This window comes from Hyperoodon ampullatus (assembly GCF_949752795.1).
Source record: "Hyperoodon ampullatus genome assembly, chromosome: 2".
NCBI lineage: Eukaryota > Metazoa > Chordata > Mammalia > Artiodactyla > Ziphiidae > Hyperoodon > Hyperoodon ampullatus.
In genome coordinates this window covers 172,345,062-172,369,237 of record NC_136915.1, presented here as the reverse complement: position 1 = coordinate 172,369,237, position 24,176 = coordinate 172,345,062, and the positions used below count along the sequence as shown (strand labels likewise).

General features: G+C 47.9%; 1 protein-coding gene across 1 annotated transcript in view; it reads right to left on the bottom strand.

Annotated features, from left to right (window-relative positions):
• Window positions 1-24,176, bottom strand: part of GPR161 (G protein-coupled receptor 161) — a gene marked incomplete at both ends in the record, with an annotated part of 48,074 nt that overhangs the window by 5,767 nt on the left and 18,131 nt on the right. Inside the window, 3 exons of the mRNA XM_079697091.1 lie at window positions 80-184; window positions 5,925-6,649; window positions 14,939-15,356. Coding sequence (XP_079553217.1) covers window positions 80-184; window positions 5,925-6,649; window positions 14,939-15,356 — 1,248 coding nt within the window. The remainder of the gene's footprint in view (window positions 1-79; window positions 185-5,924; window positions 6,650-14,938; window positions 15,357-24,176) is intronic.

Sequence of the window (24,176 nt, the reverse complement as noted above, 5' to 3'; positions counted from 1 at the left end):
CACACCCTGGGAGACATCCCTCTCCCCACCAGCTCCCACCCGGCAGGCCCTGGGGAAACGCGACAGGTGAGGGGCTTACCTGAGTCCTGAGAGCAGCTGAAGCCGGTGTCCCCCGTGCTGCTGCTGTTCCCCAGGGGCTGCCCGCCTGCCATGAGTGCCGTGAGGTGTGGGGACAGGCCCAGGTCTGCAAGGCAAGGTCGGCACTGACTGCACAATCCCCGGCCCGCCCAGTCCACCCTCGCAAAGCCCTGAGGACACGAAGCTCGGGGCCGCCCTTCCTTCACTTCGCCCCTTGTTCCAATCCCGGGGAGTCGGTGACAGGATTCACTGGGTCCCCCCAGAGGGGAAGCGCTCGTGACAAACGTCAAACACCAACAAGGCAGGTGGGAGAGAAAACGAGGTGAACAGGCCTGGGAGAAGATTTTCCAGTTAAACACGGGTGTGTGTTTAACGCCTGAGATCCCACCTGAATACCAAAAGGGGGATGTTTTTTGAAGACGCCGAAACCCCCAAATGAAGAGGATGTTTGTAAGTTGGAAGGTGGGAAGTGGGCAGTGAAACTGGCCCAGGACAGAGCTGAGGCTGGCACAGGGGGAGGCCTGGAAGGAGACCCCCAGAAGCTCAGGAACCGGAGGCAGGTGGGGCTTGATGGAAAGGCTCTACAGGAAGCAGTGGGTCCCCTCCACTGCTGTTCCCAGTTCAGGGTCCAGGCTCCTATTCCCCATGTTGGCAGGAGAGCGGACAGAGTGAACTGGGGGACTCTGGCCTTAGCGACACCAGGCACATGGCAACGTGGCAAAAGCCGAGGGAACAATGAGAGGCTACACAGTGACCAGTGGGGGCCCCGCCCCACTGCCTCACCTAACCTGGGCGGGAGACCAGAGGCCCCATCCCCAGGGAAATCCAGCCAGCCAGAGAGAAAAGCCCCGCAGACCCCAAGAGGTGGGCGCCCCGTGAGACGGCCCAGTCCCACCACCGCCCAGGGCTTCCCGCCGGCTTTCCTGGGCCGACTAACTAACCATGAGGGACAGCAGGGATCACCAGATACTTAAGGAAAGGCACTAGCAGAGATGAGGGAATCAAAAAGGAAGGGAGGAAGGAGAGAAGGGAGGAAAAAAGGATGGCTCGGGAGACAATGCAGGGAGCTTAAGAAAACAAACAGGATTCTAATTGGGTGCCCTTAGAAAACGGAGAAAATAATGAATCCGTGAACAAAAGAGCTGGAGCCCATAAAGACCATGGAGTTAACAAAAAAGGCACTCTTAGCAATTAAAAAAAAAAAAGCACAGAAAAGTCAGACTCCTCCGATCTCACGAGGAAGACCTACCTACCTGCCACGAAGGACCACCAGCGTTCCCCCGCCCCACAGCAAACCTACAGACAGGAGACACCTCCAGCCTGTACCTTCATCCTAATTCTTCTGAGGGGACAAAGCGACATGACACACATGCTGTCCTTTCTCCTTCAGAGCCACGGAAGAAATGATGGGGGGTGAACCCGTGCAGTCAGAGCACGCTGCTCTCAGAAGCCCCTGTCATGACCTGTGGGGAAAGCACTTCTGCAAGGAGCCTTCCCCTCTCCTGGGGCTTGGTGTGCAGGTCTGGGGCCAGAGAAGACCCCAAACATGATCGCCCACCTCCAGGGTCTTGGCCTCAGAATATGACTAGGTCTCAGCTGGAAGCCCAGCTTGCGGAGGGGTGGGCCGCTGGAGGAACATCCACTGCCAACCGGGACGGCCGAGGCCACAGTGGGCTCTGGACACCATCTCTGAGGCTGCAGTGAAAGCCAGGCATGAGTCCTGGTCTCTACCAGTGGGAGAAATCACTGGAGCCAGACCAATGTGCCTCGGCTAAGAGATGTGGAAACGGGGCAGCCAGGCGGCAACTCTCTATTCTGTGTTTATCCAGCATTTTACCACTGGGGAGTAGACTCAGTTACCCTGAGTTTTTTCACGTGAAACAACAACACATCTACTGGGCTGGGCCCAATCCAACCCCTTACACAAAAATATTTTTAAAAAGAAAGAAAGAAAAAAGGCACAAAACGACAGGCACGGGGATCAGATCAGAAGCCTGGAGTGGCCAGAAGAGTCCTGAGTGCCTTTGAGAGGCTAAAAGAACAGAGTGCAATTCTGGGGTGACACTGGCACTCTGAAGTAACCAGAAGACCTCTAGGTGGCACCAGGAAGGGAACTTGGTAAAGCGAAGCAGGAAAATTCAAAGGCCCCAGGGTCTCCTTCCTTCCCTCCAGCCCAGACCTCACAAGGGCCCTGAGGTGGGGCATTTCCTCTGAGCAAATGGGAGTCAGCGTCCTTCTCTGCAGAAGACAGCTGGGAAGGCTCTATTCCCAGTTCCAGGAGCTTCGAGCATCACACGAGTGCAGCATTTGGAGAGGCTGCCCTCCCACCATGCGCAGGCCTCCCTCGAAGCCTGGGTTGGGCTGATGTCTGGGCTGTCCACCCCAACTGGGTTGGCAAGTGGCAGAGCTGTTGGAGAAGCCTGTGGCTCTTTCTCCTGAAGGCCCCTTCTCTGCTTCGATCACCTGTAGCCACCTGTCAGCTTCGGATTTGTAGTCTGGCCTCCCAAGACCAAACGTAAGCATTTAGGTCACCTTTCAGCACTAGAATCAATGTCCACTCCAGGGTTGACCTACCCACCATGAAGTGGCCCTGCCTGGCAAACTCCAGGGAGGCCAGAGATCTCAATTCCTAGGGGAGCCCCATGGGAATCTGCTAATGAGACCTCACAAGCAGAACGTATTGTGGTGGCCTGGGGACAGCTGGCACCCAGGGAAAACCCAAGCTGCTGCACTTCTTCAGTTTGGGGCTAAGAGAATGAGAAAGCCCAAATCCATGGTTTATGGCTGAAATCTATGTATGAAATAAACATGACTGCATGGGTAAAACTCCTGGCATCCCAGAGTCAGCAGGAAAGCTCCAGGTGTCTGTGGAATGCCACTTCCCTGCACCTGCGCTCACAAGCACTGTTAGGAAAGTTTATAATTCTATGTACTGAATCCTTTGGTGAAAACTTTGCAGATGCCTATGCAGACGGAGAGGAACAAAACCGAGACAGGGCCTCCGAGCCTTTTCTTGCTTTGGAACAAATCCTACCATCCTTCTTACCAGGGGTGCGAGGTGGAGGGCAGAGTTCTCCCTCCTGACCAGAAAGGCCGTGGGCATTCCTGGCGTGGCTGGAGTGGAGCACGGAGCTGGGGTGGGCACTGCATTCTGCTCTCTTTCCAAGACTCCTGCTGATGCTGTTGCCCACCTCCTGAAGTCAGGACGTCCCGGGAAGAGACAGCAGGGATGCCCCCGGCTCCCATTCAAGGGGAAGGTCAGCACCTCAGAACCCATCATCCCACATGCTCTTCAGCCCAGACACATCCCACAAGACTGCTTTTCCCTCAGTGAGGAGACTGCTCACCGCCTTGGACTTGCCAACCCAACCACAGCAGGTGTTTTCCGCCTGTCCTCACAGCCTCACACACTCTTCCAGGATAATCTCAAGTGGCCTGCATGGAAAATCTTGGCCCCCAAAGCAGATGTTTCTTTCTGTTCTAGCTACCCTCTCCTCCTCCATTCTCCTTCCTCATTTTTTTCCCTTCCTCATTCTTAACTTCATTGGAATCGAAAACATTTAATTTTTTTTTTTTTTTTTTGCCTAGAAGGTAAGTGATTTTACAAAATCTGAACAAATAAGTTAATCCGTGAAATGAAACCAAACCCTGAATGTACTCCTCCTGGCTCACAAGTCACACTTGGAATCATGGCCTTGCCAGTGGCAGGGGGTGGGCATTTCGGGAATTAAAATACTGGGGTTCTGAGAGATTTTTTTTCTCCTATAGTCAAAATAAAAAGTCCCAGAATTCCTTCCTTTCTGAAGAAGGAACACTCCATCAGTCCCTGAGATAAATCAGTGACATTGGTTTAATTGCCACATGGGAAAGACTCCTATCATCACTACCACTGAATATTCATGATAATTAAGAGTTGTTATTTCTTTCCACTCTCTTGAGAGGGTAGGTGGACGACCTGTTTCCTGAGGAGGAAAAATTATCTCGAGCAGCATGAGTTTGCCCAAAGTCATCTGGCAAGAGACTAGAACTGCAGTCTGAACTGGCGCTTTCCTTGAATATGGTCTGATAAGTGCCCTCAGAGTCTCTCTTCCAACAGCCTGTCCAGATGACAGTCTCCCTCAAACAACACGGTCATAACTGCAGGGGCAAGATCCACCAGTGCATGCTACAAACAGTGGGAGCCTCAAAATATCTCCTATGTTGTACTTATTAATGACAATGGAAAAAACGGTGAATTTACAGTGGGGAAACCCGGCAGACGCCACCTTAACTGTAGGGATTGAAAGTACTCTCCACCAAATTCATACACTGGAGTCCTAACCCCCAATGTGATGGGATTCAGAGGTGGGTCCTTGGGAAGGTACTGAGGTTCAGAAGAGGTCACGAGGGTGGGGTGCTTATGAGAAGAGACCGGAGAGCTTTCTCTCTCCTGTCCCTCTCCCCAACCCTCCGCCATGAGAGGACACAGCAAAAGGACAGCCTGGAAGAGGGTCCTCACCAGAACCCAACCATGTTGCCACCCTGACCTCAGACTTCCAGCCTCCTGAACTGTGAAAAAATGAATGTCTGGGGTTTAAGCCATTCAGTCTACGGTAGTTTGTTGTGGCAGCCCAAGCTAAGACATCAACCGAGAGATCAGGGTAAAAAACTAGCGAGTAAGAAGACCTACTGACATACATACCCCTGGCATGCTCATTAGGAAGAGCACATCACCCGCCCAGCCTTGCCTGCCAAAAAGGTATTACCTCATTGTGACCCTGAGAACACATGAGCTACATGCAAATTGAGGGGCCTTCTACAAAATCCCCGATCAGGACTCTACAAAAAGTGTCAAGTCATGGAAGACAAGGGAAAAAAAAAAAAAAAAAGACTTGTCAAAGACTGAAGAAGACAAAGGAGATGTGACAACTGAATACAACGTGGGATCCCGAACTGGATCCTGGAACAGAAAAAGGACATCATTGGGAAAATGGGTGAAATCTGAGTCAAGTCTGTAGTTGTTAATAGCGCTGCACCCCTGGCGATGTCTTAGGTTTGACAGCTGTGCTACGGTTAATAGCACTTAGGTTTGTTAATGTCTTAGGTTTGATAGCTGTGCTACGGTTAGGCAAGATGTTAGCACTAGGAGAAGCTGGGTGGATGGGTATTCTCTGTACTGTTTTCCCAACTCTTCACTGAGTCTAAAATTATCTCAAAAGAAAAAGGTTTTAAAAAAAAATCTATCCCCCACGAGAGTAATTCCTCTGGGTCTCATCAAAGGGGATGGGATCACGTCCAGAAGCTGTTAGTTCCAAAATCAATTACCAAATGGAGGAGCAGCTGTACACACACCAGATAGTGACATTTCAATGAGAGAGTGGAGGTCCGCCATCAACACGTCCTGAATTATTAGGGACAATAAGAGGAAACCACAGACCCGTGAGGAAAGGCCCAAGATGGAGTATGTCCAGGAGGAGAACTGAGGAGGGGAGGAAGTGCTTTAAAGAGGACCCTGCCTTCAAGGAACACTGAAAGGTGAAGGTAGCCTGGTCCAATGCTTGGGTTCTTTTTTCTCTAGATAGATCTATCAATATACTCTCCAGGCCAGAGGGCCACGGCTGTGGTCACAGAACACGGATTTCTGAACTCTGGTGTACCCTGCCTTGAACTGCCGAGCTCAGGAAATCTGCTTGGGAATCACAGTGGACACTCTGGGATGTTCCTTCCCCAGAGGAAACCTGTGTTTTAAGCCCTGAAGCAGCAGTCAGTCTGAGACCTCGCCCATCAACCTGCCCGAGCGCCTGCAGGACCACAGGCTCCACCCGCCTGAGGGTGGGCATCCCTTCCCTGACAAGTTCCCAAGTTACCTGTGATCCTGTTGGAAATGCTGAAGAGCCTGGAAGTCCTCTGCCGCTGCACAAACGGTTCCCGGTAATACCGGTCCCCAAAGCACATGCCCAGTAGTTCCTTGCGAACCGTCTTGTTCCAGAGTCCGTAGATCAGGGGGTGGCAGATGGCACTGGTAAAGGACAGCCAAGTGGCCCAGGTCTCCAGGGTTGGGGAGACATAGTTCTTCCCCCAGAGGGCCTCAGAGGTGATGACGACCATGTAGGGGCCCCAAGTGACCATGAAGGCACCAAGGACCACCAGGATGGTGATGAGCGCTTTGCACTGGTTGGCCGAATAGACCACGCCCTGAAAGGCGTTCTTCCTACTGCCCGAGGAAGAGGTGGAGGTGCTGGAGTTCTTCCTCCCGGTCCTGTGTGCATCCTCCTCCCCAAGGACCACGGTGCCACAGTGCACCTTGCGTGCCTTGACCCTGGCCACGCGGAAGATGAAGCCATAGCACACCAGCATGACCACGAAGGGGAACAGGGCACACCAGATCTGCCAGAAGGCGGTATAGCCAGGCTCCCGGTGCCACGCGGCCACACACATCCACTTGAACTCGTCAAACTCCACCGATGACCAACCAAATAGAGGTGGCAGGCAGCCGATGAGAGAGTGAAGCCAGATGTAGGCAAGCGCCACCACGGCTCGGTTGCCTGTGATCTTCATGGGGTACACCATGGGGTACAGGACAGCGTAGTAGCTAGAAAAAGAATGGAGGCAGGTGAGGCCGAGGAGTAAAACTAGAGAAGACACACCAGGAGGGGCACCCACTGCTTTCCTAGGTAGCGAGCTCTGCTGGACTTCTCTCATTCCACACTGCCGTGGGGTGAATGCTTCTAAAAGTAGCACCTTCTCTCAACCCTCCCCGGACGAGTCACAGACTGGCCATGTCACACAGCTCCGCAGAACTCTTCATCGGAGAACGGCTGGACGCCAGGAAGAACACAGAGCTCAGGCGGCCCTGTTTCCAGAGCCCACTCATATTTGCGGGTGTGGCTAGTCTTCAGGCATCTACAGGAGTTCTAAGGGATCATGCATCAAGCCAGATCACTTCTGTGTTTCTGACAGTAATCCTTTTAGATCTGTTTTCAGAGGGTCCTCAGAAACCAGAAGAACATCTAAGGATTATGGGGTACATTCACTCAGTGAACGTTTACTGAAGGCCTGCCACATGCCAAGCACTGTGCTATGCACCGGAAATACAGGTAAAGAGGTGCAGGGGGAGACAGACACATAAGCAGAGTATGAGGCTCTGGAGCAGAAAGGGCTATATTTAATCCTCACATGAAGTCTTTAGGGTGACTGGCATTATCATTATCCGCATCTTCACAGCAGAGAAAGGATAAATAATCTGCTCTAGATAAGGAAGGGGAGGAAACAAGATAAAACCCCAGGCAACCTGACTCTACAGTCCCCAGCGCACATGCCAGCAATTCCCTGCAAACCGTCCTGTTCCGGAGTCCACAGACCAGGGGTGGCTCCTAACCCCTCAGATCTGTGAAGAAGGAGAGAGGCCTGGAGAGCTACTGATTCATATCAACGGGGCCTCGGATCCGGACTGCAGGGTCAGGGCGGACTTCCTGGACCAGATGGCACACAAACTCAGGCCTTGAAAGATCAGGGGCACTGGCCCAGGAACAGCTGAGGCAGAACGCCAGCCTTGGCGAGACGCGAAGATGTACCTGAACACCAGCTCAACGAGGAAGCTGCCTGTAGCCCAACCAGGCAGGCACGGGGTGATGGTGCACAGGGAGAAAAGGAGCCAGGGGGCCGGGGCGTGCCGAGCCCTGCCAGCCAGCTGAGCTCTGACCCTTTAACTGGAGTGGGTGGGAAGATTTAGACCATGGGGTTGAAAGTAAACCACCAGCCTCCCCACCCGGACGTTTTATCCAAAGGAAATGCTCTTTAATGATGGGGCTTCTGCAGGAGGGCAACGTGTGGCAGGGCAGGGGTGACCACACTGAGGCTGCCTGTTACAGGCGGGACCTTAGGAGACGACTATGGCTCTGAGCCTCACACACCACCTGTGAAGCCACCTGCTCCACCAGGACCTTCCTGAGTCACCCCTGGGCACTAGAGCTCAGGGACAGGGGTCATGGCCTGAATTACCACCTGCTGCCTGGGGCAAACTCTCACCGAGGGGCCCCTGTAGGAAGGGCCTTCCAAATCAGAGGCAAGACGGGGACTGCTGGTCTCAAGCCTCGAGGCCCCACCAAGGTCTAGCCTGGAAGGAGTGTTTCTGAGCGTGGAGCCTGATGAGAGGGAATCACCGTGATTATGGTATGGATTACAGAACCCCTGCACAGAGCCTGGGGTAAAGCAATTCCTGTCTTCTGCGGACATCTGGGTTCGCGTCTTGCAAAGGCCGTGCAGCCCTGTGAAAGAGGCATGCCTTTGGAGTTGGCGATCCCTGGGTTCAGATGGTGACTCTGCTGCCCACTAGCTGTGTGACCTTGGGTAGCTGATCTAACCTCTCAGAGCTTCAGTTCCTTCACCAGGAAGATGGGAATCACAGAACGTCTGGCATAGATCTGCTCCAAGGACAGACTGGGCTCGAGTCGGGGGAAAGGGCTGGATGGGGCCTCCCTGTAGATGGCAGCGGGGGCAGAGCTGGGACATTGTGCACTGACCTTTCCCCCTGCCTTCCTGAAGACAGAATCCCTATCTTGCTCCTGCAAAACTGCTGTGACCACAGGGGACGCTGGGCCCTTCTAAGCACCAGGGGATGAATCAGGCCATGCTGGTGGTATCCCCTTCCCTTGCCAGGTGACCAGCTGAGGCACTGACCTGGGTGACATCATCTGGCAAATGAAATGTGAGGGGAGTTTGCTGGGGTGGGATTGGGGGCACTTCCAGGAAGGTTTTCCTCACTTTTAAAAAGAAACAAGGCGGATATTTCTACTTTCCTCTGCCCATTTAAAACTCGTGCAGGCCCTCTGACCTCAGGCAGCACTTCAGGGGCGAGTGTACAGGTAGGTGTGGGAGGCCAGGCCTGGGGGACATGAGCTGTCCCCGTCTCCTCTGACCAGCCACGTTCAACCAGTCATCAAAATCATTACGACAGGGCTTCCCTGGTGGCGCAGTGGTTGAGAGTCCGCCTGCCGATGCAGGGGACACGGGTTCGTGCCCCGGTCCGGGAAGATCCCACATGCCGCGGAGCGGCTGGGCCCGTGAGCCATGGCCGCTGAGCCTGCGCGTCCGGAGCCTGTGCTCCGCAAGGGGAGAGGCCACAACAGTGAGAGGCCCGCGTACCGCAAAAAAAAAAAAAAAGTCATTATGACGAATCAGCTGCCCTCTGCAACATAGCCTTCTGGCTAATCTCAACACCAATTAGTATTATTATTCAATGGCAAAACTTCTTTATTGTAACAAGTGGTATTTATATCACTCACTGTCTGAGGTTCTGGGCACCAGCAGTTCCTGTGGGATGTGACAGTGATTTCTCCCAACTGAGTCCGGAGGCCCATCGGGACGCCCAGGCACGGGGTTGGTGCTGGCTCCTGAGAACTCAGTCTCCTACCATCAGAAGAGCCCCCCAGAGGCCAGAGTGGGCTGCCTGTATATATCCGCACCCTCCAGGGGTTGCTTTGGTTTTAGGGTTCTTTTGGCTAAATGTATATACATTGCAATGCTCAAATCTACACCCTTATCAAGATATAAACATACCAACATCTGTCCACAAAAAGAATTTTTTCAATGGGTTTCATAGACTTGAAACTTCATTTTTTAAACTTAAGCCTCATTTAGGCCTAGTTGCAGGTTCAAAGGAAAATATAGAACAAAAGCAACTCCCTATTCCCTGCAGGTTAATACAGGCCAAAACGGAGGGCTTTTCCTTTGTTTTCCGCACCCTTAGCTGTCTTCTGAAGCTCTCGATCTTTTCTCCAACAACTCCTTTTTAGACACCAGCCCAAGCACCACCCTTGGTCCCAAAGAGCCTACTGTGATGTCACCTGTAACTTCAAAGTGGTAATGCCCGTAGGGGCTCCAATGCTTAGCTCTCCTGCCACGAGATCACCCACTTAGATAACGACCCCTGTTTTTAATAAGATGACTTCACTAAAAACGTGAACAAAATCTAAGCCAACTACAGCTACCTTGGAGTGAACACGTTAACTTAACGTTGAAAAATGTGCTGGCTGCACTATAACTAACCATCCCATAGTGCTAGCTACTTTCATTTAAAATACTATTTTTAGAGCTGGAGTTTCAATCCACGCTGGTGTGGAATGAAAACATTAGAAATGTCTTAACAGGACCTGAAGCACCGGCAACTTCAAGGCTAAGCCAGAGGTGACCATGTTGGACTTAGAGTGAAAATCTTCCCGGATCGAATGATGTTCCCCACCTGGACCTGTTTCCACATGGCTGCTTTAGGACACTGACATCTCAATGGTGAATTTCACTCCAGCCAGCTATTCTTTTTATGCTCTGCCTTTGCTCTCTCTTCACGGGGCTACAGGACGGACTCTTTTGGCTCATCTGCCAACCAGTTTGACAGATTTCTTTGGGGAGCGTTCTTAACTGGGGCCGTGTGGCAACGTCTAGAGACATTTTGGGTTGTCACAACTGGGAGGTGCTGCTGTCATTTAGTGAGTAGAGGCCAGGGATGCCACTCAACATCCTACACAGGGCAGCTCGTCACAACAAAGAATTATCCGGTTCAATAGGTCAATTGTGCTAAGGTAGAGAAACCCTAAGCTAAAGGAACTGGTTGTCGGATTTGACTGACAATTGACTTCGTATATTGTGTAATGGTTAAGAGCACAGCCTTTAGTATCTCAGAAACTGGGCGAGTTACTTACCAGCCATGTGGACTTGGGTGAGTTTGCAAAACCTTGCTAGGCTCATCTGCAAATTGAGCTATTTGTAATGAGGTGGATGGACCTAGAGTCTGTCATACAGAGTGAAGTAAGTCAGAAAGAGAAAGACAAATACCATATGCTAACACACATATATGGAATTTAAGAAAAAAAAAATGTCATGAAGAACCTAGGCGTAAAACAGGAATAAACACACAGACCTACTAGAGAATGGACTTGAGGACATGGGGAGGGGGAAGGGTAAGCTGTGACAAAGTGAGAGAGTGGCATGGACATGTATACACTACCAAATGTAAAACAGATAGCAGTGGGAAGCAGCCGCATAGCACAGGGAGATCAGCTGGGTGCTTTGTGACTGCCTAGAGGGGTGGGATAGGGAGGGTGGGAGGGAGGGAGACGCAGGAGGGAAGGGATATGGGAACATATGTATATGTATAACTGATTCACTTTGTTATAAAGCAGAAACTAACACACCATTGTAAAGCAATTATACTCCAATAAAGGTGTAAAAAAAAAAAATGAGGACTGATAGGGTCGTTGTGAGGATTAGCTGGGATAAACATTTGTTAACGGCATAGTGCAGTGCCCGGCAGGTGACTAGCACGTAACACATTCCAGTAGAGATCATGCCCCCCCCTTGTTTTCTTCCACTTCCTTAACAGGTTCCCATCTCTTTCTTCCACCCCCATTCTCTTATTCTTCTCTCCTCACTTATCTTTTACTACTGCCTCCTCTCGCCTGTTTCCCTCCCTCTCACTCTCCCTTCCTTCCTCCCCACCCCCTCCACCTCTGTTTCTCCCTCTCTTTCTCCCTCTCTCTCTCTCTCTACACACACACACACAGACACACACACACAGCTGCATCTTTAGGTTTCCAACATAGAAGGCAAATATGTAACCTTCAAAATCACTAACATCAAGTAAATTTAATTCCCTAAAATTAATGGGGACAGGGGAAGGGCTGTTTGAAATCCTGGTCAGATGGTGATCATTTATATGAACATGACCAATTCGCTGGTCCAGTCCATTTGTATTTTTAGCCACACGAATGACCAATAATAAAAAAAATTAATCGCACCTGCCATGAAAATATTTGAAGACACCAAATTTTACAGCAGTCTATATATTATAGTCAAAGATCTGGGCAAAGCACTGTGATGGCCAAATCCATCTTGCTACACTTGCAGGAGGAAAGGATCTATTTTCCAGAGACAACCAGGCCTTGGTGACTTGTCATCGCAGGGAGAGGCAGAAGCCCTTTCCCGACTCACGGCTCTGTCACTGGGTGACCCTGGCGCAGGCTGCGGGGTCTGGGGTGCCTGGATTAAACCTCTAGTGAGATGACCTGTGACGCCAATTTGTTCACGGGCGTCACCTCTTCCACGACCAGCTGTTTCCCCTGGCCTCCAGCTGTGTCCCACGCACCACGCTTTTTCACCACGTCCGGCCTCGCTCCCTCCTCTGCGTTCTCACAGCACCTTGAACGCACTGGCTCTACGTACACATCACATGGTCCTAAAATTACCTGGCCACGTGTCTATGCCCCCAGCACTGTGAATTCCTCAGCGTGTCTGTTCATCTCCTTCAGCTGCGCATTCCCAGCACCAATCCCCTTGCCAGGCGTACGTTAGGTGCTCCATAACTGTTTATCAAATGAATAAATGGAGGCGGCTTCTTCATTCGGAAGGGCCCCTGCAATCCTATTCACTGTTAGGACTTAGCTCAAATGCCACCTTTTCCCCGGAGCGCTGCAGGCCCTGCCACCAGAAGCAGCCGCGGGAGCTGTTATAGCGTTTAATTCTGCTTTGTGTTCACATCAGCACCCACGGGTCAGCCTCTGCCATGAAACTGTGAACTCCTGGTGGGCAAGGGTTGCGTCCTGCTCATGCTGTATCCTACCATCCGAGGACTGAGCGCAGGGCCTTTCACAGAGCAGACACCCTGCAAATATTCCCAGCGTGAAAGAGCGAGGCATCGGAAGAGGCAAATGCTCTCTCGTTTGATGCATTTTGATGGCATGATTTGAGAATCGGTTACGCTTGCTGGTGAGAACTCTCACTCTCGCTTACCTAGACCTCAGATCCAAGTAAGCAGTATACAGCCTCCGAGAGCTGCTTCTACTTACTGAGCATCCATGTATACACAGTTCTGTGAGAGGCACCTAAAAACCGACTTCCCCGCTCTGCTACTGAGCTGTTGGCCCCCACTGCACCTTCCACAGGACCCAGGACGGGATATCCCAAAAGTAATGGTTCCCCGTCCCATCCTACTGCCAACACACTTCCAGTTATGTCTGCAGCGCTTATTATCAGTCTTGATAGGATGCTGATGAATGGCTGCTGAAGTAATAACCTGTACAAGCTTCTGAAGGAGAGCCTGCCTTTTACACATCAAGAATCTTGAGGGGCTTCCCTGGTGGCGCAGTGGTTGAGAGTCCGCCTGCTGATGCAGGGGACACAGGTTTGTGCCCCGGTCCGGGAGGATCCCACATGCCGTGGAGCGGCTGGGCCCGTGAGCCATGGCCGCTGAGCCTGTGCTCCTCAACGGGAGAGGCCACAACAGTGAGAGGCCCACATACCGCAAAAAAAAAAAAAAAAAAAAAAGAATCTTGAAAGTGTGTTTACTGTGACTGCAAACACAATTCCACAAACATACATCTTCATCAAAGTGCTATATAAAATAGTAAGCTAACAGGGGACTGTAAAAATAAACTACAGTCCATCCAGAGGATGGAATACCATGTAACCATTAAAAATCATGTTCTCCAGGGATATCTGCAGGTGGGAAAAATGCTCACAATCACTTGTTAAGTGTAAAAGCAGGTCACAAAACCACATGTGCCTTGAGCCTATTTTCTAAATTTACTGCATGCAGCCAAAAATCCCTGGAGGCAAGCATACTAAAAAAATGTAAACAGTGATTGCTTCTGATTGGTGGGATTATGGATATTTCTTATTGTACTCTTTCTATTTTTGGTATTATTTTCTTTTGTTGGGGGGAAAGAAGATATTTGGAGAAGCCACCTGACCAATGGCTTCCTTCACTCTAACCCCCCTCAGATGCAGAGGGCCGAAAGGATTCTGGCCTTGGCCCTAGTGGAGGCCTGCACCTTGGGTGGACCATCCAGCCACCACTCGTCGGCTCAAAAATGGACGATCCCAAGGGAGCCAGGGGACTTGTGTCACCCGGTGACGACAGCCCTGGGGAACCCCTCTGTGTTTTCCCTGACTCCTTCCCCAATTCTATAAATCACAGAGAATCTGAATCTCCCCCCTCTGCCCTTGTACAGTTGAACCCTTGCCTGGGATGAATGAAGTGACCATTGGCAAAATCCTAATAAAGAAGACTCCAGGGGTCGGAAACTCGCTGTCAAAGCCTGCAGGACTTTCACAACTAAATCTGACAGTCTAACGCAGGAATCTGGAAGAACCTTCTAGATAGAGCTGAGGGGTGTCAGCAGTGCTATTCCTTGCTGTTAGAGCCAGCTATGCCACAAGAAGGGACAGCCCAGATGTTTTAAAGCACACACTGTCTCTCCCAGGTGCCACCATCTTTACTCCCTGCATTGTCTTCCCTTCCCCTGCTCTCCTTCCATCCAGGACTGAGCTGACGTTCAGGCCCTTGCACTGTGGGGGGTAGAGAGTATTTCCTCTTTGGGCTGCCCCGGTCCAGCTCTGGCCCAACCCAAAGCAACAGAGAGCAGGCAGCACTTTGGGAAAGACCTGGATCTGATACCTCCTCTGACACATCACCTTCCTCAGCTTCTGTTTCTCACCTATCCACTGAGAAGCAGAAGTTAATAGAACTTTTTTTTCTAATTTGTTTTTCTCATTTTTTTTTGGCCATGCTGCACAGAATGTGGCATCTTAGTTCCCTGACCAGGGATCAAACCCATGCCCCCTGCAGTGGAAGCACAGAGTCTTAACCACTGGACCACCAGGGAAGTCCCCAACTACATGCAAGCTAGACCAGATAAAATCAGAGGCGCTCTGGTTGAGGGGATAGGAGAAGAGGCAGAACTCTGCTTTCTCACCCTCCCCAGCACAGACCCGACACCCTCCCGGGGAACCGAGGCAGCGTGGAAGGCACAGCCCACATGATCTCTCAGGTCCCTCCTTTGCCCACACTCCTAAACCCTTCCATTCTCTGAGCGTGACGCAAGCTTACCGGTCGACGGCGATGACCCCGAGGGTGAGCATGCTGGCCGAGCTGATGAGCAGGTAGAGGAGGGCCGAGAAGTTGCACCAGACCACACCAAAGATCCATTCCCTCCGAATGGAGCTGGTCGCCACGAAAGGCAGCACTAGCACGGACAGCAGGAAGTTGGACAGGGTCAGGCTGAAGACGAACTTGTTGCTGAGGGTGAGGAGGTAGGACTTCCTGTACAAGGTGACCACGATCACCAGGTTGCCCAGGCAGACGAAAATGGTGATGATGACAATGGCGACGAACTCGGTGACGACGACGCCCCCTTGGCCGCCGTCCTCCTCGGTGAGGTTACTCAGCTCCTTCCTGTGGCCGAGGGAGGAGTTGAGGCTCATGGTCAGCACGCCTCGGCGGGGGGTGGGCAGAGCATGCTGGACGACTGGGAAGACAAGACCCAGAGACAGGAGAGCAGGCATCAATCCATAGTACATGCACTTTACAGAAGAGCTGCAGAGGCCCCAGGTCACCCGGCCAGTCGTCCCCACGCAAGCTCTACAGAAGTGGCCAGCTTTCTACAACCAACTTTCTATGCGACTCACTGTGTCCCTGTGAACGATGTGTTCCCCCAATCTATCTATCTATCTATCTATTTATTTATTTATTTAACTTTTGGCTGCATTGGGTCTTCGTTGCTGCGTGTGGGCTTTCTCTAGTTGCAGCGAGCAGGGGCCTCTCTTGTTGTGGAGCACGGGCTCTAGGCACACGGGCTTCAGTAGTTTTGGCCCACGGGCTTCAGTAGTTGTGGCTCACGGGCTCCAGAGCACAGGTTCAGTAGTTGTGGCGCACTGGCTTAGTTGCTCCGCGGCATGTAGGATCTTCCCAGACCAGGGCTCGAACCCGTGTCCCCTGCATTGGCAGGTGGATTCTTAACCACTGAGTCACCAGGGAAGTCCACTCCCACCCCCTGAGTCTAAACCACCCTATCCATTCTCCCCAGGACCAGTGGTTCAAAAACCTTTAATGTGCCTAAGAATCACCTGCAGTACCTGCTCAAAGAGCTGATTCTTGGGCTCCATCCCTAGAGATGTCTGGTCCCAGAGAACAGAGGTACAGCCTAGGAGTCTGCATTTTAGACAACCACAGGGCAGGTGATTCTGATTCAGTCCACCTGGTCTAGGCGGACTGCTTTTGACTCCTGCAATGCAGGGTGGACCCTGAACCAGCAGCATCAGTATCACCCGGCACTTACTAGAGATGCAGAATCTCATGCCCACCTCTAAGCTGCTGAATCAGAACCTGCACGTTAATGCCGTCCCCAGTTGATTCATGTGCCCATTAAAGTTGGACAATAAGGTTATCATAGGAATCATTCTGAGATCCCTAAGCAGGGTTTAAACAAGTACAGTTCATACTGAGGCATCACTACTGCTCTCATCAGCCACGGTGAGGGAGGGCAAGGAGCTGACACTAATGATAAATGGGTAAGAGGAGGCACAGTTTGAGGTCTTTGCCCACAAACACCGTTCTCAACAAGGGGCAGTCCCTGCTCTTGGGACGCTGGCTCCGGATCTTGCTGAAAACTCAAGGTTGACACATTTTAACATTCAATCCTACAGACGAATGTTTCTCCAAAATTTTCATCGACTTGAATCAGCCAAAAAAATCCCACAGATCACTTTCCCCACCTGCTCTTGTTCCCAGCAAAGAGAATACACTGGAAAGGAAGGAAAGATTGCTTTCCCCAAGCCAGAAAGCAAGAACCCTGGTGCCTAGACTGCCTACACACAGCAGCAGAGCCTTCCTTACAGCGCCCGCCTGACCTGCACCTCTGTCCAGACCTGGCACCTTTGGCCACAGGGAGCTGGTAGGTGAGGAAGGCACCTCTGCCTCTTCCCAGCAGCCCTAAAGGCCAGTTAGAAAGTCTCCCTTTACCAACAGGCGCACTCGTAGGTCACAACCACAGGTGCTGCGAGCTTGAGTAACATCAAATAATTCTAATCCCTCCTCCCCTTGACAGCCTTCAAATACTTCACAGATTACTTGCTTTCTTTTCTCCAGATTAAAACTCCCAGGTTCCTGACATGACTTCTAGACTCTTTACTGACTCAGACTCCCTGCTTTGGACTTGCTCACGGATGTCAATGACCCTCTTGATTTGTGGACCCCAAAACTGAACGTACCGTTCTGGACATGGTCTAGTAAGTACATAAAGGGGCAATTTTCTCCATGATCAGGATACTCTTCTGATACTATTCACTCTAGGAGTGCATTTTCTTTTGGTAACCATATTACCCTGCTGGACTTACATAAATGTGTGGTCAGTTAAAACCCAAAGTTTACACACATTTGAGTTTCTGTGAAGGCAGGTGTCCCCAGGCTTAAATTTATGGCATTAGTGTGTTTAAGCCTAAATACAAAACATTATGTCTACTAAATTTTACTTTGTGCCTTTTGGCCCGTATTTCCAGTCTGCTAAAATATTCTGAATTTTGATTCAGTTATGCGATACGTTAGGTACTCTAGCTTTGTGCAGTAAATATACTTTAGAATTATGCCTTCTATGTCTGTGTCTTTGTAAGCTTATTTCTGGGTTTTGCTTTTATGTTTTGAGTTCTGAATGTTGTTCACTCTTATAAGTAAATTATTAACTGGTGACTCAAAATAAAGTCCTACATAAGCATGTTATACTTAACTGCCTAAGTGATAAAGTGTGGTAAAGAAAACAAATTCTGAGTCATTAGACAAATGACAAAATGGGAGAAAATATTTAAAACTTATATCACAGAAGGACTAATCATTCTAACTTAAAAATAAAGAGAAAAAGATAGAAAAGTGAGTAAAAGACATTTTAAAAAATTGTAACTATATGAGATGACGGATGTTAACTAAATTTATAGTGGTAATCTTTTTGCAATATACACGTATATCAAATCATCATGCTGTACATCTGAAATTATACAATGTTATGTCTCAATTATATCTCAATAAAACTAGAAAAAAAAGACAGAGTTCACAGAAAAAGATATACCAATTGTACTTAAACACATGAAAAGACGCCCCATTTCTTCAAAATAAGAGGAATGCACTTTAAAACTACACTGAGGTACCATTTCTTTCCTTTCAGGCCACTAAAGATTCAAAAGCTTGGCAACAGTCACTGCCGGTGCGGCTGTGAGGAAGCAGGCATTCTCCAACGCTCCACATGGGAACGCAAAATGTAACAGCCCTAGGGAGGGGGATTTGGCAATACCTAACCAAGCTACACAGGCACAGAGCCTTTGATCCAGCAATTCCATTTCTAGGTATTTATCCTGAAGACATAAGTTCGTAATATTAAGTAACAGATGCCCACGGTTATTTTATTCATTGAGGCAGTAGGTGTTATAAAAAGAAAATATGTGAGAAAAAGGGGGAAATAAAAATACATTTGCCCATAAAATATACATAAATATATGCTTACTTATACAAAAAGAAAAATAGGAAAGATAACCAGAAACAAAGATACAGATGGAAGTGGACTTCTCTCAGTATGTTTTTACAGTTTTGCCTTTTGAACCAAGTAAATATTCTACATACTAAAAAAGTTAAATAAAAATGGATGCAAAAAGTAGAGATAAAATTGATTGCAAACTGAAAAAAAATAAGGCTAAGTATATATTAGATTGATAACATAATCATACAGAGAAAAGAATTAAGTCAAGTAGCTTTTAAATATGATATTTTGACTGTAAACTCTTAATGGTACATATTGTAAAGACAAGAGAACAACTAAGTTTACTTAGTAGGTTAGATGTTGTTAATGGTGTTTTAAGTTTACAATTCTTTTGAGTGTACAGCAACTGAGTATACATGCTTATGTTGGGAAACACATGTCTAATCATGGGAGAAAGGAGATACGAATTATAGAATAGAGAAAGGTGAAGAAGAACCCTGTGGTGTTAGCTTGGTTATTGCAGGCATCAGTATGAACTCACTCTTCAAATATAAATATAAAAACAGGTTCGGGGCTTCCCTGGTGGCGCAGTGGTTGAGAGTCCTCCTGCCGATGCAGGGGACACGGGTTCGTGCCCCGGTCCGGTAAGATCCCACATGCCGTGGAGCGGCTGGGCCCGTGAGCCACGGCCACTGAGCCTGCGCGTCCGGAGCCTGTGCTCCGCAACGGGAGAGGCCACAACAGTGAGAGGCCCGCGTACCGCAAAAAAAAAAAAAAAAAAAGAAAGAAACAGGTTCAAGGAAATTTCCCAGAATGCAGTCAGAAAATTAAGAAATTAAAAATATAATATAGAAGGCAAATGAGAGAATGAACAGAAAGTACTTTATAAGGTATAATTACTTTTTCCGAGCAAAGCACAGTGTTGCCCTAATATGTCTTGTAATCACCAGCACGCTCCTCTTTATCCCCAGTGGACTGTTTGCTCCCTGGGAGTGAGGACAAACCATGCCTTTCATAAAAACACAGTACAGTTAAATATGGTTAAAACAGTATGTTTTATATTATGTGACTTTTACCACAATAAAAAAAAAAAGAATGGGGCTTCCCTGGTGGCGCAGTGGTTGAGAGTCTGCCTGCTAATGCAGGGGACACGGGTTCGAGCCCTGGTCTGGGAAGATCCCACATGCCACGGAGTGACTAGGCCCTTGAGCCACAACTACTGAGCCTGCGCGTCTGGAGCCTGTGCTCCGCAACAAGAGAGGCTGCGACAGTGAGAGGCCCGCGCACCGCGATGAAGAGTGGCCCCCGCTTGCCACAACTAGAGAAAGCCCTCACACAGAAACGAAGACCCAACGCAGCAAAAATAAATTAATTAATTAATAAAAAATTCCTACCCCCAACATCTAAAAAAAAACAAAACAAAAAAAGAATGTAAAAATAACCTTACTTTTATTACACTAAGTGAAATAAGTCAGAGAAAGACAGATACTATATGTTATCACTTATATGTGGAATCTAAAAATTAAAACAAATTAATGAATATAATGAAAAAGAAGCTCAACTCAGATATAGAGAACTAGTGGTTACCATGGGGATGGGGAGGAGCAGGGCAATATAAGGCTATGGAATTAAGAGGTACAAACTATTAGGTATAAAATTAGCTACAAGGATATACTGGACAACACGGGGAATGTAGCCAATATTTTATAACAACTATAAATGGAGTACAACCTTTAAAACCATGAATCACTATTTTGGACACCTCTAATGTATATAATATTGTACAGCAATTATACATCAATAAAATAAACACAAATAAAAGAAAAAAGTTTAAATAAAGCAAAAAGGCAAATGAGACAGTGAACAGGAAGTACTTTATAAGGTATAATTACTTTACCCAAGCAAAGCAGTGTTTCTCACTTATTATGGGAATCTTTTCTGGGAACGTGGTGAACTCAGCTGATGGGAACGCCTTTCCTACTCCAAATTCATAAAAAGGCTGGGTTAGATATGACCCAAAATTTAAAAAAAAAAAAAAAAAAAAGCCAACCTTGGACAAAGAAAGGGAAATCCATAGGTAACAGAAACGGAGAGAAAACTCAAAGCCAGAGTTGTAATCTCACAACTGTGGCCAAAAGGGTATTAGACCTAGTTCAAGACCCCTAGGGCTGAGGTTTTTTATGTGGGAGGATGACTTTGGGTTCCACAAGGCAGAGAACTGGAACCAATATCCTGCCTAAAGAGTGGGTTCTAGAAGGGCTGCCTCCTCCATGAAAAAGAATCAGAAAAACTCCTCTTACTGGCAAAGGGAAGTGGCAAAAACAGTCATTTACCTGAAGCTCTGGGTGGAGCACTAAAGTTTTTTTTCCATGAGAAATCAAACATTGAGACATGTGCCATGCTGATGAGGGTACCAAGTTTATAAATTCTGTGTGGTGCAGAAATCCAAGCTAATAAATGCATGCAAAAATTAATGCTGGCCAAAGTAAACACAAAATGGCTCTGTAGTGAATTTCCACACTCACAAAACAAACATTTAATGAAAGTGAGTGCACAGCATTTGCCATGAGGGAGAATCCACAAAACAAAAACCAGGAGAATTGACATGCCCAGAACTTGAATTAATAGAAAAATATAAAAGAGACCATAATATAAATACAATTAAAAGCTTTAAAAGGAAAAGAGGTAGAAACCATAATGAAAGAATAAGACATCATGAACAAAATAATAAGCAATTGTGAAAAAGAACCAAATAGAAGTCCTAGAATTAAAATTTTAGCTAACAAAATGTAAAACTCAATGGGTATGCAGAACAGCAGATTTGGCTAAAGACAAAGATGGTGAACTGGAAAACAGCTCTGAGGAAGTTACCCAGAATGCAACAAAAAAAGATTAAGAAAATGAAAATATGAAATAAAAGTCAAGATACATGAAGAGCAGGTTAAGAAGATTCAACATATGTTCAAAAGAAGTGGCATCAGGAGAGATTAGAGAGAAAGGGTAGCAGATACTGCTGGGTGCCTATCCAGCAACCAGTGTCGGGTTTTTTTCCCTTACTGGCAGACCTCTGACTTTGTTTTGGTGTCCAATCCTCCTCCAGTGACTCAGAGAAGGCTGCTCGAATCCCTGGTTCTCAGAGTCTTGAGTGGGCTAAACAAATCATTGTGTTGCCTTTCTCCTTGGAATTCTGGCATATTAGTCAGGAGGAGAAGTCAGTGGATTTCTGGGAAAAGCTGCTTTGATCTTACAAAGGCACTAGAAGGAAAATCTTTTCCTAATGGCCAAGAGAGCACAGAGCTGTGGCAGCCACCTTGGGATCATTAGAGGTGCTAGGCCAACATGCTGAGCGTGGCAAAGAAGAAAGCCTGGATCCTTGAGCTGCTGAATCAACAAATCTGGAAGTCACCTTCATCCTGGCTTCTGGTTATGCAAAGTAATACATTTGTAAAAATTATTTTTAAAGCTATTTTCAGTTAGGTGTCTGTTACTTGAGTCAAAAGCATCCAACTTACATTAGGGTGGACCTACTATACTGCCTACATTAAGGTTGATGCATTATTTAGAGGTATAATTGAACATTTTCTAGAATTAAAGAAACACATGAGTCCTTAGAACAAAAGAGCATATCAAGTTCTAAGGATAAGTCAGAAAAAGTCTATACCAAGGTGCATCACAACGAAAAATGACAAACACTAAGATAAAGAGAAAATGGTAAAAACAAATTTTCCTATAAAGAAGTAACAATTAGATAAACAGCAGACTCTTCTTTTGAAGAAAACAGTGGAATAATCTCTTGGAAGTGCTAAGGAAAAGAACTCTTGCCTTAAAGTTCTATAATACCATTCAAGAGAGGGCACAATATACTTTTGAGGCAAGCAGAGACTGAATGTTTACTCATCACTCCTTAATGAATGATCCCCTTAAAGGCAGAATTCATGAAGGAAACTGAATCCAGAAATCAGGAAAAGAAAATGGTAAATATATGGAATCAGAACTGCAAAAAGTTAAATTTTAAAAGTTAAACATCGAAAACAAATTTTATAAAAATAGCTAACTTGGGAGCTTTGAAAACAAGATGAAACTAAAACACTAAGCAAAATGGAAGCTCTTAGAGGTATGACTGGAGTAAAAATATTCCAAGTTAGTTTGTACTCAGGGCAGACTTGGTTATGGCTGTTTTCCCAGCACCTGGACAAGTGCCTGGCACATAGTAGGTAACTCAATAATTATTTGTTGATGAATGACTAGCCTTCAAAACTTGGTCATTGTTAAGTTGAATATGAGTGCTAACATAATAAAGGTAGCCGCTAAAAGAATAAAAATAGGATGCAAAACTTTCAATCCAAAAGACAGGGGGCGGGGTGTGGATGAAGTATTACTTGACCTGGTGGCTCTCTAGTGGCCCTATTAGCAGAGACACCAGTGAACGCCAGAATCAGAGAGCCCAGGGCCGAGTGCTATCCTCGAGGTCCTTGGCTACAACCCTCTCCAGGAGGCGCGGGGAATGTGGTCAAAAAGCTGACCACCCAGGGAAATCCAAAGCCCCAGCCTCTGCCAGGAGGCCTGGAGAGGGAAAGGCACAAGCCCCAGCAAATTCCCCAGGGGTGTACTTTACCAAGAGAGAGGACGTGGAATGTCCCAGCCAGGGAAGGCTTCCTGGCAGGCGGCCAGCTTACCCAGGGCCCATTGAATGGAAGCAAATTCAAGTGTGACTCACAGTACCACTCTCCTGGCCAGTGCTGCTGCCAGACACGAAGGTGTTTCAGACTCCCACACTCTCCACGTCCTGCCACGACCAAATAAATCACTTAACACCACTGGAACATGACTGAGGTTTGAATAAATGTATCGGAAATTATTCCTGGGAAAAAGAGCCAGCCCTCTCAGTCAGGTCACCAGGGAAGGTCACCAAGGACGTGTGTGTCCTTGTCTTTACTGTCATGGCTCCAAGTGTCAGTCAGTCCTCTTTGGGAATTGCCTTCAGTTCTCCTGAATATTCCCACAGACGGTGACATGTCTGCTGGATCTGACCTACTGTCAACAGCTTCAAGTCATTCAAAGCCAAATCTTGTCACTCGAGGGAGTGATCAATATCATTTTGGGTTAACAAACAAGGTAACACTGTAGAATATTGAGACAGGTATCTATTGTGTTTTATAAGCTGGCCTGCATGCTAATTCCCAAGAAATAATTCTAGAAATGCCTTGCTTTGCAAAAACAGAATTACTACAATATAAAGATGGATGTCCTCGCTTTCCCTTATTTAATTGTATAAATTTGGATATGTTCTAGTCACACCTCATATTTTTACCTAGAACTCTGATTTTCATTGACATATAGTGGACTTTTTTCCTGCTCATATTGCTGTTACCCTATACTTGTCAGAGGTTGTGTGGCATGGTGGTTAAGTGTATAGACTCTAAAGTCGGCCTGGGTTTGAAGCCCAGCTCCTGTAACAAAAGAACAGTGTGTTTATTTGTATCAAGTGCCTAAAACAGCGTCTGGCACACAGTGAGCCTTCACTTCATACTATGGCTTCTATTTGAAGCGTTCACCCTGATTTTACTTTGGGAAAGGACCCTTCCCGTAGTCTTAGGCCATGGTCACATGACCCAGGACTTTGGCTGGAACAGCCAGAGGACAGACTAGCCTACCATGGGGTTGGTAGGCTGATACCATGAGCCTGGGGCTGCAGCAGCTGGCCATCTTGGACACTACAGGGAAAGTGCTTACAGGCAAATAAAGGTGAGAGAATGAGAGAGAGAGGGAGAAAGAGGGAACGAGACAAAGAGAGCAAGAGAGAAAAAGAAGGGGGCAGGGAGAACA